We start from the raw sequence: 13,472 nt of genomic DNA, 5'->3' as shown, positions 1-13,472 counted from the left end.
ACACGCAGATATGAAAACAGAATGAAAGGCGCACTCTAAGGAATTACGCGGGTACTTGTAGTCTTGAATTTTCTTTTCTTTATTTGGGTAATTATACCAAAAAGGACATACACAGCCAAAGCGTTTCGTTACGTGTTGTAACTTCGTCAGGGCTAGATCTGTGTTGTTGGATTAGATCATAAATGCCAAGTGAAGTACAGAGGACAGGCGTAGTATGAAGCAGGCACCGTAGCAGGTAACGGAAAATCCAAAAAGTATACTGGGTAAGACTGCTCAATGTGCCTGGTTCTAAAAGAAGTGAAGCGTGGCCTGCTGCCGTTGGTGGGACTAGATACTGATGGGTACAGAAATCTTGTCTCTGCGATACAGCTAGTGGTGGTATCTATGCAGGATGTTGATCGCAACGTGCGTGGTACTCCTCAGTAATGAATGCGGAGTGTGCTCTTGGACTGTGTCGGAAATCTAGACAACAGCCCCCTGGACGTACGAATCTCCCCAATCAGGGATGACGGTCTCCCGGCATGATAACGCAGGTTTGTAGCCGTCTTACCCAGTATACTTTTTGGATTTTCCGTTACCTGCTACAGTGCCTGCTCCATACTACGCCTGTCCACTGTACTTCACTTGTCATTTATGATTCTAAACCAACAACACAGATCTAGCCCTGAAGAAGTTACAACACGTAACGAAACGCGTTGGCTGTGTATGTACTTTTTGGTATAATTACCCAAATAAAGAAAAGAAAATTCAAGACTTCAAGTACCCGCGTAATTCCTTTGAGTGCGCCTTCTATACTAAGCATGTCTCACAGGAAGTGGCCAGAAAGGATGGTGCAAGATTATATAGTTTATAGTTACAAGAGTTTTCAATAAAGGCAGAATATCGGCCAGGTTGTTATATTTTGGTTAAAAAAATACAATGCTTTAACATCACTGTAGACAAATTGAAATAAATGCATAGCAAAAATAAGAATCAAAGCAAATCACATAAATCAATAATTAACAGTTTATCACACAAGAAAAACAGTTGCAGCACTAGGCGCTCATGTTATCTATACTGTGCACTGTTCGCAGTCTCTGATCGTGCACCCTGTACGGTTGGTAATTACTGTGAGAACACAGAAGACCCGCGATCCTCCCTCAAGAGACCGCAACTCCTAAACATTATTTGTGGTCAATAGCTGATTGCGATGGGGGGAAGAAAACCAATCTAGCACTGTAAAATCAAGTTATTTCGATGTGCGCGGTTTAAAGCTATGATATAAGGAATTCTTGTTTTATGTCCCAGTTTAAGGATATGGATTCTTGCTGCAGTTAAACCTGAAAATCCCACTACCTAAACGTGCAAGTTACAACAGATCAATAGCTCCAAACCTGGATGGTGAGAGGTAGAGCTTGGAAGTGATGATGAGCAGATAAGGGACAAAAAATCCTCTTCGATACCTGCAACGTGTGCCCCCTGGACAGAAAACACGAATAGCACACACAAGTACCACCGATGATGGCCTATGAGCTTTTTGCTAGTGCGCAATTCATTTGGGTGCTAGCACACTCTACACTACAGCAAGGCAGCATCAGAAGACCCTAAGGAAGTCTAACAGGCGTTTCTCCCGCCACCCAGGCCACTGAAGGCACAAGACAGTGTGCCCCGTGAATGGCAAGTGTTGAAGGCACAAGGCAGTGTGCCCCGTGAATGGCAAGTGTTGAGGGTCAGGCAAAGGAAACACCAGCAGAGGGAGGAAATTGATTCACCATGTAGCCATACCACTCAGCTGTCGCTCACCTGCAGCAAATCAAGCCAGAAGAACTTCAGCAAGGAATCCTTAAAGAGGATAATGTGTACAGAAGCGTTTGCCTTGGCCCCTGAATACATTGTGGGAGCTGGTGACCACTTGACACCAGGTAGATCAGTCTCCCGTGCTCTGCCAGGAAACCTTGTGCATTTCCTCTAGACAGAAACTGATAAAGAAACAGAGAAGGGAGAATAAACGGGGCGTTGGTGCTCCCGATTTGTTTCTTTAAGGTCAGAAGCTAACCCTAACACCAGGTGCACAGGAAGTGATAGTGATCAGCCTACCTTCCGTCTGAACTTGGTCCAAAGACTGCAATCATTAATGGAAAGCAATCAAGATAATCTTTGCAAACATTCAAATACATTAACAAAATAATCACAGTTAACCCATTTTTACAGGGTCTCTGGTCTTAATTTGTGTAGGGGCCCAGTATGCAAGGCCCTACGTATATAAGCTACATCACAAAAGAACTAAACAGATGCTGGAACAAAACCATTTCTGGGCAAGGGTCTGAAAGGTAAACCCTGCCTCAAGATTACAGTGAAGGAACACCAGTTAGCAGATACACTCAGGTAGTCCCTAACATAAATAGGATGTGTATGTGGGTGGGTCCCATGGAATCAGTAGTCCCATGTACTGAACCAGGGAAAGAGAAAAATTAAGGAGGATTTCAGGATAAAGAAGAAAAAGGCAGGAATGAGTCAACTGCCCGGTCAGTCAGTGACTTAAGCTCATCCACCACTTAGTAAAGACTATGCAACCCTCACAAGCTAACTGCAGCATGACCTTCATTCAACCTTTCTAATTCATATCTAACATCTTGAAACACCCAAATGCCGCCTCCACTCGCCACTCTTTCGAAGCAGTATTAACCTATTTGTCCTATATCAAAAAACACAATGTTCCTAGTCCCTGTGACCTCCTCTACTGCTTAGCAATACAATTCAATTCAATTCAATTCAAAGATGCTTTATTCGGTTTGTAAAGAAAATACAACCATATAGCAACAGACATAAAAATGTACACAATACTAAATTAAGCTACCATAAAAACAATGTAACAGGATAGCGCTCAAAAATAGAAACATTTAGCAGCATTGATAGTACATAATCATTAGGCCATTCAAAATATGCTTTTGGCTGTAATATTGACAATCATACGACCTTTAATTGTGTGCAAATATGCAGTTAAAGTGCTAAGTATTGTCTCTATATTAGTATATGTGCAAATTGGCAATTCTAAAGAAAAATTTTGCAGCATCCTTCCTAAAGTGCAATATGCAATTAGCAGCACCTAGACTGGCTATTAACAGGAAATGATGATAAATGTAACAAAGTGCAAGTGCTAAGCCATTCCTACGATGAATATTATACAATAGCAGCAATTAATCCAACGAACATATGTGTGCAAATTAGCATAAGAATACATGATATCAACAGCATCTTGTTTTAAAGCGCATAGTACATTTAGCAGCTGGGAAGATTCATGTAATAATTGATTTTCTTGCAGAAATACATTTTAAAATATAAGTGGCCACATAAAAACATACATCTGGGGGCTCTAGGTTAAACACTAGTGTCATTGCTGTTTGTAGATGATGCGTATTATGTTTTAAAAAGATGGGTTTCAAATAATATTTCCTTAAAAAGGTATAAAAAGTACAAGATAACATAAAGTGACACGTGCTCTGTTTTGATTTGCCATCACATGGGCACAAACAAGTTCATGGTTTTTTAGGCACAGGGAAGGCCACAAGGTGATGCACAATTCCTAGGCGGACACGGGTTAAAACAAATCGATGGGAGGGAATACTAACTGTTACAAGGTAAAATTGGAAGCCTACATTGATGTTATATTGTTGGTAAAGATTGAATGTACTCTGTTTAGTATATTTTTCCATCCTAGTCTCTTCTGTATATTTCATAAACGAGACCTTCAACTCCCGCTTTGATAATATAGGGTCCATTATTAAATCATTAAAAATGTCCAGTCCATATAATGTTTTATACCAATGATGTATATGATTCAGCCAGGGAATATTCGATCGGCGATCAAGTTTGATACAATCAGTTATTACGTCCTGCGTAAACTTTGTTTCCTCCTTTGCCCATATTGAGCGCCATAAGGACAGGGGACGAAGGGCGATTAGATCATTAACATAGTACAAATCTAGTTCCTTATGTATTAGCTCTGTTGAAGCCGTAACTGGGACACTGATTAATCTTTTTAAAAACACATTCTCCTTCCCCTGGACAGATTTGGCACTCTGTGCAGCATACCCCCATACTCCGGCCCCATATATAGCTGAAGAAATGCATCTGGCGTTAAAAAGGGTTAACATTTCACGAATTCTGCGATCCCCTAATTTAGCAGCAAATCTAAATATACAATTTGTATTCCGGGCCATTTTAAAAAGGACACTTTTTTGTTCATTTATCCATGTCCCATCTCCTGAAAAGGTGATGCCTAAATAACAGAAACTGTTAACAGATTCTAATCTCCCTCCTTCTAAAAAAAAGGGCTTGTGTTTTCTTGGTTTCTTACCACAAACCATGGTAACCATCTTCCCTTTATTAATTTTCAATTTCCTGTTCTTAATAAAAACGTGGAATTGATTAATTAATTGTTGCAGTCCATTATGGGTCCTAGAGAGGAGGACCGCGTCATCCGCGTATAAAAGGACTGGGATAGGGTTACCATTTATAGTTGGAGCATCTGCATTAATCATTCTTAAAGTTGTATCCACATGATTAATGGAAAGAGAGAATAGTAGGGGGGCGAGTACGCATCCTTGACGGATGCCTCTCTTAACTTCAAAGAAAGGGGTGCACTCACCATCTGTTCCAAACCTTACTTTGCTTGATAGATTACTGTACAAGCGGGCAAGCAGATGGATAATTTCAGTGGGGGCGCCCATTGCCAGTAATGTGGGCCAGAGCAGTGCGTGTTCCACCAGATTGAACGCGGAACTCAAGTCGGCAAAGCATAAGTAAAGATTACCAGATTTAGATTTGGTATACTTGCCAACTATGAGTTCTAGGTTCACGCACTGCTCCATTGTTCCTAATCCCCTACGAAACCCATACTGCACTGGGGACAGGATGTTTTTCTCCTCGGCCCAGGCTTCCAGTCTCACTAATAGGGCTCGACTAAGGATTTTAACTGTCGAGTCCAAAAGTGAGATAGGACGATAATTCCTTGCCTCTGACCGGGATCCTTTTTTATAGAGGGGTGTAATAATTGATTGGCCCCATGTCAGAGGTAAATTATCTTCCACCGCTGCATTAAAGTAACGAGTTAAGATTGGGGCCCATAATGATATTTCATGTTTATAAAAGTCCATGGGTACCCCATCGGGCCCGGGTGCTTTACCACCCTTACTGTTTTTAATTGCATCTGTCACTTCATTTAAAGTTAAAAACAACTGCATTTTCTTCCATTCAAAACATAAGGTAGACCCATCTGGTTTAAGATCAGAATTAAAAATCTCAGAAAAATGTGCAATCCATGCAAGACAGCTGACGTGGGAACTGACCTCAGGAATATTTTCATTCTTTAGGAATGGGCCATTTATCGTTTCCCAAAAGAGTTTATGGTTTTTAGTTGCAACGGCCATATCAAGTTTATTCCAGGCATCGTTCTGTAACTCCCTTTTCCTAGTTGACAGTGCCAGTTTATAATTAATACGTTCTTCTCTGACTCTTTCTTTATCTCTGGGTTTAACATCAAGTACACTTTTTAACCTTTTCAGAGTCTTGGCACAATGTTTGTCAAACCACACAGTTTTATTTCTTTTAACCCTTCTGTTTCTTTTTAACAGGGAATTTTCAACTGTGCATGTAATTTTCATAAAATTAGAGAGAACGACAGACGCTATCACATTAGGTGCAAGGCAGTATTCAACCTCTCTGGTACATTTACAAATAATATCCTTCGTTAGTTTGTTAGGGTCAATTTTAATCCATTTAATTCTCGTACCATTTGGTCTCACAGCAGAAATCCCATGGACAGCTCGACCGTGCATGACGGTTTTTTGGCCCCAGCCCATTAACTCCACTGAGATGCTGTTGTGATCACTCACAGGCTGCTCTATTACCCAAACATTGGAGAAAACTGAACCATTAGACACCAAAATATGGTCAATATTAGAATGGGCATCTCTCCCCCTAAAAGTTGGGCATATTTCATTATTTTTGTTTTTTGTACATTCAAGCAGTTCCAGATTAAATTTGGCTATTAAGTTATTCAGTGCGCTACCATAATTACTGTGCGGGAAATGATTAACGTAAACGCTGTCACCCCCTGCATGATCCTCGTGGTGACCACATATCCCCTTCCGAGCATGTCTACAGGCTTGGATGTTAAAATCGCCTGCCCACAATATTACAAAATTGTTCTTTGAAAGAACAATTGCAGCTTCAATAGCGAGTTCAACGTCGGGGACAATCATATCACGTTTAGGGCCCATAATATTATTATAAAAATTTACAATAATTAAGTCCCTGCCATGACTGTGTGTTAGTCGCAATATAGACGCATGCTGACAAACTACAGAGTGTCCCCCAAGATTAAATTCTGTTAATTTAGTTGAAACCAAAGTCAGTAGGCCTCCCTTAGCTCTACCAGCTTTGGAAGCTACTGCTGCCACGCTGTAGGAGGTATAACCTTCAACTTCTATTTGTCCTGTATGCCATGTCTCTTGTAAGCATATAATATCATAACCACATATGATGAAATTATCCCAAAACGGGGTGCATAATTTCGAAGCAATTCCTGCTATATTCCAAGTATTAATTATAAGGGAGTCAGCCTAACTGGTTCCTGTACTTTCAGGGTGGTTAGACAAGAGTGAAGCTTCAAAACTTGCAATCGGAGTAACATTAACATTAACATTTGTTACAGTTAAATCATTATCTATAACATTGCCTGTACATATCACATTATTTGGTAAAATTAATTGTGGCTCAGTTATATTATTAACACAACTTTCATCACCCAACTCTTTCTCCAAAGTTAATGTATCACCTGTTACAATACTTTCAGAATGCGGGGTCAAGGATGAGACATTCAGTCAGTCATTCTCCTCAAGTGAGTTGAGCAACTGAAATCTATTAGAAGTTGGGACAAAGAAGTTGTCATATAGATTAGGGAGTAGAGGGGGACAGATGGGTACAACATTAGGATATTTGATAAAGGCCGCTCTTGGATGCTGGAAGTTATGTGTAGTGATTTGTCTTCCTGACTGGTTACTGTAAAAGTAGTCAAGTAGGAACAGAGTGATGTTATATTCGTGGTTCGATGGCATAGGTGCGTGCAGGATCGAATCTCTCGCCCATTCTGTAGTCCTAAAATGTATGATTATACAGTCCCCATCTATCTCCTTTTTATTTGGTCCTACCCAACCTACCCTCTGTGTAGTTATAATCTCTTCTGCACCTCGTATTGGGAAACCACAATTTTTCACCAACCAATGCAGGGTTTTATTTTTTAGGGTTTCTTGATTTTCAAATTGGTTGGGCAACAACTTGGGGACATTAGCGAGTATCGCTACAAATGGTCTACAATCAGGTGGCAAATTAATAGTGGATGGAATGACATTATTAATATGGCGCCTCGGTACGGGTAGGCTCTTATTATTATAGGCGGGCTCATTGATGTTTCTTTGGCCCCCAACTACTTTTTGCCCACCTACTATCTTGGGGGTGATGGTTGTTGGCCTCTGCCTTCCACTTGTAGAAGTACCGGGTTTCCCGCCACAGTGGGCACACTTGGAGTACGATTTACTGTACTTGATTTATTTTTACTCTGGTTCCCAGAATCTACATTAGTTGTATGGGATCTGGCTTGCGTGCCCAGGTGTTCTAGGACATCCAAGTTGGCTATGCCCAGTTTCTCTAGGTTTTCTATTTTTTACTTAGAGTTTCTAGAGATTCCATCACTGGTGCGATATAGGTTTTTACCATTTTCTCGAGACATGCTGTAAATGCCTCAACATTAGTTGGAGTTTGTATTTCCAGTAATTGTATATCTTTTACATGTCTCCCTCCACTGTTCTGCTGTATCTCACCCTCTCTTTCGTTGGTTTCTAAAATTTGTATAGCCCTCTTCTTTTTTCTTCTATATGTTTTAGCCAGTTTGTTAATTATTAACCTTTTTCGACTTTGGGTAAATTTCTTTTTAGAAGGTACAGGCTCACAGTCAGTTTCACTACTTGACAAACTAATATCACTAATTTGTACAGTTGAAATGACAACATTAGTATCACGACCATCCAATTCCCCATTGTTTACAGGCACATCACTATATATTAGGGGCTGTGGCAATATGCTAGCTGACAGGTCAGGTGTTATAGACAGTCTACTCTCCCTAGTACAAGAAACAGTAGGTTCTAAAGGTTGTGGTACGTCTGATTGGATTAAGTCATACCTTGGCAAACCAGCAAATGATTCCAACAAAAGTGAATCATGTGACATTGTTGTTTCATTTGTAACGCTAACATGTGTATTAACAATTTGTGGCGTTTGACTTATTAAACACATACTCGCAGGTAAAGATAGTCTTCTTTCCGTATTTTCGATAGCGTTAACAACAACACCAATTGTTTGTTGCAGCATCCTATCAATTGCAGTTAAAGTGGGTAAAGGGGTTGGCGCCAATGTTTGTTTCCTTGTGGTTGAGCGTGTATGCATAGGTGTTTTTCTATCCGCCACCCTAGTTTTACTTTTCACCTCCATCAGGCCTGTTACACACTGATATCTTTATAGGTCCACAAGATGGGATGATTACCTTGGGTATGCGGGGAGTGGCAAATGTCAGGGGGGTAGCCCGGTCCGGTCTCCTGCGGACTCTGAGGGCCTCAGAGGGCCCGCCCTTTGCCCGGGCTTAGCCCGGCGCGACCCGCGCGCGTCCTCGCGGGGCGAGAGAGGAGTTCTCCCCTTATGCGCCTCCTGGCGCTACGCGCTGACGCTGGGGGAGGTGCTCTCACCTCAGGGCTGCTGGGGGCTGTAGTTGGAGGTGCTCCCGACCGGCGGAGCCAAGCCCGTCCAGCCGGAAGTGCTGTACGCGGAAGCGCTGTGGCGGAGCAAAGCCCGGCCGCCCCTTCAGACCCTGCAGGCACTCTTCACTCCCCAGGAGGAGCCTCGGTGGACTCGAGGTAGGCTCTGTCAATGCCCCACATCCAGGAACTGCCACACGGTCCTCGGCAGGAGTTCTCCCCTTATGCGCCTCCTGGCGCTATGCGCTGACGCTGGGGGAGGCGCTCTCACCTCAGGGCTGCTGGGGGTTGTAGTCGGAGGTGCTCCCGACCGGCGGAGCCAAGCCCGGCCAGCCGGAAGTGCTGTACGCGGAAGCGCTGTGGCGGAGCAAAGCCCGGCCGCCCCTTCAGACCCTGCAGGCACTCTTCACTCCCCAGGAGGAGCCTCGGTGAACTCGATGTAGGCTCTGTCAATGCCCCACATCCAGGAACTGCCACACGGTCCTCAGCAGGAGTTCTCCCCTTATGCGCCTCCTGGCGCTACGCGCTGACGCTGGGGGAGGCGCTCTCACCTCAGGGCTGCTGGGGTTGTAGTTGGAGGTGCTCCCGACCGGCGGAGCCAAGTCCGGCCAGCCGGAAGTACTGTACGCGGAAGCGCTGCGGCGGAGCAAAGCTCGGCCGCCCCTTCAGACCCTGCAGGCACTCTTCACTCCCCAGGAGGAGCCTCGGTGAACTCGAGGTAGGCTCTGTCAATGCCCCACATCCAGGAACTGCCACCACAATTCACGATCAGTTTCAGGCAGTTCCTATCTCTCTGTAAATGTTACCCTAACATGATACTTGCTTTCCTACCATGCGAGTGATCTGCTGTGAAATATTTTATTCTGTGTGCTTTGGCTCTTATTCCTCAACTAATGTGATCAGACTAATCCCCACTGAGAGGGGGCCTTGTTGACCTCCTTCATGAAAGCAGATTCCATATTCTGGCACCCACCCCTTATTTGCCAGCGGGTCTGAGGTAAACTCACTGAAGCCGCTCTTATACTCTTTCCAGGGTTACACCAACAGAAGCTTCTGGCCATCACTGCTGTCTCGTGGGCGGTCCACATCTAGCCTAAGTCCTACAGGTACCACTTCTGTGCCATTTTTAATTGCTTTTGCTCTCCATTATGCTCTACCTCTTCAATTTGAGCATTCTAGTTCATCTTTTACTGCACTTTGTCCATCCAGAATCTCGTAGCCGTCTTCCCTGTGTCTTACTGCTTCTAGGTTCCCTTAAATCTCAGGCTCCGTATTCTGAACCTCTATTCTTCTTGTTTATTCTGATCTTCTTAGTTCAGTACCCCTTGGCCAGGGTTGGGCTGATGATCACGCAAGCGTCTTGTGCACACCAGACAAAAAAGAACCTTGTTTGTGCTCGGACCTGCCAAGTTCGAGTGAGAGAGGATGTGGCCCATCGGCTAGACTGCTGCCTTTGGCCCTGGAGACCAGGGTTCGAGCCGCAGGGTCGCGTCCACATTCCGTGATTCTGGGCAAATGGCTTTATCTCCCCGTGCCTGAATGTGTAATGTAAAGCGCTCCAATACCTTCGGGTCGAGTGTGCGCTATATAAATATGCAAAAAAAAAATATGTCCCTGATTAGGTAAGCCTCGATAAGGTTATTGGTGTTTCAGTGTGGAAATAGAATCACTTGCGTTGTTGTGGTCTGGCTTGAACTAAAGTGCCAACCCTACCACAGCATCTTTAGCTTTGCTGCACTGGCTCTAGGTTCCCGTGGCTCTCAACAGGTAAACGTTTCGTGATTCGTGAATTACTCAGCTAAATACGTCTAACTTGAACTTTTCTTTGACATGTATTGCAAGGGACGAATATTTTGGAGACTCATAAAAGGAGACGAGTAATTAAAAAGCGTAACTGAGGGTCAGAATAAGGGACCTCTTCCTGTGCGAGCTCCTTCGCTGCCCCCCGCGTTCGCGTTGTAGTACCTGTTCCTCTGATAGTATTCCTCCCTTATCTCGCGGCTCCTGCTCTGCAGCTTCACGAAGGATGCCATGTTTTTGCAGCAGTAGCCGCACAAGTGTACATGCGTATCCAAGACAACCGGCCCTACCACTGTGAGAAAGCAGGAGGGGAGCATCGCTGGAACGCAGCGCCGAACAGAGGAAGAGGGAGAATGGGAAGAGAGGAGATCAGGAATGGCGTTTGTACCTACAGTTTTTAGTTACAGTTTCTAATTTCTGCAGCTTCGAAGGGCACCCTAAACCGCGAAATCCCCGTCCCTTAGAATGGATCTTCCCATCTCCGCCTCTCATCCCGGAAGTGCTGGCTGTTTTGGACTTGAATTCATGTCCTGGGCTGGAGGTCTTCCTGGGACAAGTGGGGAGATCAACGGGTGAGTGCCGAAGTCATGGGGCATCGCACTTAATTCTACAGAGGCTCACGGGGACCAAAGGACGGGACGAGTTAAATAATCAGAGCATATATTAGAGGGGTATACTCATATCAAAAGCAACACAAATGAGAAAGAAACAACGAAAGCGTGCTTCACTTGCATGCACACGTGTTGAAGAAGGGGACGGTGAGACAGCCCACACAATGAATGGGCTATGGGGCAGCAGAACCACTAGACACACATTCGCCCTCCCCTACGCTGCCATAGTTCATACGTTCTCCCAGGCCGGGCGTGTCGCTTTTAAATTCGCATTAGTAATGAAAAACTACAAGTCATAGAATACCTTGTAAAAGTATTAACTGTGACCTATAGCCTCACGTGGGCCAAACATATGAACGCTGGCTGAAGAGTTAACGAATGGTACACGCATTTGTAACTGACCCCATGGGAAGGTGCATTGTTCCAGCTTTCGTTCAATAAAATCTATTTTCCCCTTTAAGCGAAAGTATCCCAAGTGTTTGTTGAACACTGCATTGTCAGACCCAACATTCCCACGTTTTTGAGGAGAGGGCATTTATAGTTACAAATAGTTCCCAAGAAACATCAAGACTCACTGATTGGAAGTGAGACTTACACATTTGGAAGTTGCCTAAAACTTAATGGCTCCAAAACAGAGGCTCTTGTGATAGGTGGTAGCGATACCAGCTGGACTCAGGATTGGTGGCCCGCCTGTCTAGGACCTTTACCTACCCCTGCCAAGGAAGCCAAGAACTTGGGGGTTTGGGTTGATCCCAAACTCTCCTTTGACAGTCACGTCCACAAAGTGGTAGGGAAGTGCTTCGGGGTGCTAAAAACTTTAAATCGCACTCTAGACCTATTTCCGCTAGAGGCCAGACGCACACTGACCCAAGCACTAGTCACCTCCCGTATTGATTACGGAAATGTGCTTCTTTTAGGGACAACTGAAAAGAACAAGAAAAAGCTTCAAGTCCTACAAAATACGGCAGCACGGTTAGTCCTTAAGTTACCCAAAAGAGCTCCCTCTAAACCCACCTTGGATGCTCTTCATTGGCTTCCCATAAAAAAAAGGATCCTCTTCAAAACACTGCTTATATGCTACAGGATCAACTCTATGAAAGCCCCTGAATATCTCAAAGACTTAGCCATACCCTATGAGCCAAATAGAGCACTTCGCTCTATGGGAACTGGTCTCCTTAAAATTCCTTGTATAAAGAAGGCCAGGATGGGAGGACGCTCCTTCCGCGTGCTGGCGGCTAAAAACTGGAATGCCCTTCCCATGAACATCAGACTAGCTGAAACAGAAACTATTTTTAGAAAAGTCTTAAAAACCTACCTGTACACCCTATAATTTCTGCCTCTGCGTCCTGCTACTCTCTCCACAGCGCGGGGACACGCCGGGATGGCGTCACCAGGCGCTTTATAAACTCTTTTATTATTATTATTATAAGTTGGGTTCATCTCTTATTCGAGGCAACCAGAATGTGCCATCTGCTGGGAAGGGTTAGAACACGATCTCTAAATGCATGTTCGTTCAGAGATCTGCTATGCACACGGGGAGCTGTAGAAGTTTCAGGAAGTAAGAGAACCTTCAAGGGAATGGGTTGTTGAGCAGATTCCTTCATTTGAATGGTGTACGTAGGAATGTCGCACCTCAACACTTTATCGCTAATTTGTGTCTACTATAGTGAGACGTTGATGTTATTTTATTAATTTTCCATTAATTTTAGTTGTTTTAGTATTTAATCAATGCCAACTTATATATTGCCCCTGATCTCTTAAGTTTGTGTGTAATGACTTCCTCTGATGTCATCTGTCATATAAATTAGTTCTCACTCCTAAGAAGTTTCAAAGCTGAAGAGTACTAGTCTCCCATTGACATTAACAACATATATATTAAGACAAAGCTAGAAATACGATTAGCAATTAAAAATAGGATGTTATGAAAAGTAAATATGGTATATACCAGTGAAACCATAGGAGTTTGTGCTCCCTTGTTGATATGATGTAATGCAGAATCAAACTGCTGAGTTTAGACAGCTCTATTTTGACTATGTTGTTGTTATTAACAGAGGTGCTTTCCTATGTTCACTCTGTGGTTAACTGTGTGCAAGAAGGATGCGAGCTTCAGCCTTTAACAAATGCCTTTTTGTTTTGGTTTACCCGAATTGTTCTTCCTGGAGGGCCCATTGCTTAAACTCTCAGAGCTGCACTTCCTTATATGTTGATTGTACTGGCAGGCTCATATTGGAACCAAAAACAGAGTCGCCACCAAAAGAATAAGCCAACTCTCTAG

At 43.7% G+C, this 13,472-nt stretch overlaps 2 protein-coding genes across 2 annotated transcripts in view; one reads left to right on the top strand and one right to left on the bottom strand.

Annotated features, from left to right (window-relative positions):
- SPATA17 (spermatogenesis associated 17) overlaps positions 1-10,831 on the bottom strand; it is an 895,854-nt gene extending 885,023 nt beyond the window's left edge. Inside the window, exon 1 of the mRNA XM_086925466.1 lies at positions 10,752-10,831. Coding sequence (XP_086781592.1) covers positions 10,752-10,819 — 68 coding nt within the window. The 5' untranslated portion in view covers positions 10,820-10,831. The remainder of the gene's footprint in view (positions 1-10,751) is intronic.
- A 220-nt stretch (positions 10,832-11,051) lies between these two features.
- Positions 11,052-13,472, top strand: part of GPATCH2 (G-patch domain containing 2) — a 568,925-nt gene continuing 566,504 nt past the window's right edge. The window contains exon 1 of the mRNA XM_086927907.1: positions 11,052-11,158. Coding sequence (XP_086784033.1) covers positions 11,052-11,158 — 107 coding nt within the window. The remainder of the gene's footprint in view (positions 11,159-13,472) is intronic.

This window comes from Lissotriton vulgaris, chromosome 6 (assembly GCF_964263255.1).
Source record: "Lissotriton vulgaris chromosome 6, aLisVul1.2, whole genome shotgun sequence".
Classification (NCBI taxonomy): Eukaryota; Metazoa; Chordata; class Amphibia; order Caudata; family Salamandridae; genus Lissotriton; species Lissotriton vulgaris.
Note: the sequence above shows the minus strand (reverse complement) of the source record. Positions and strands in the feature narration are given on the sequence as shown.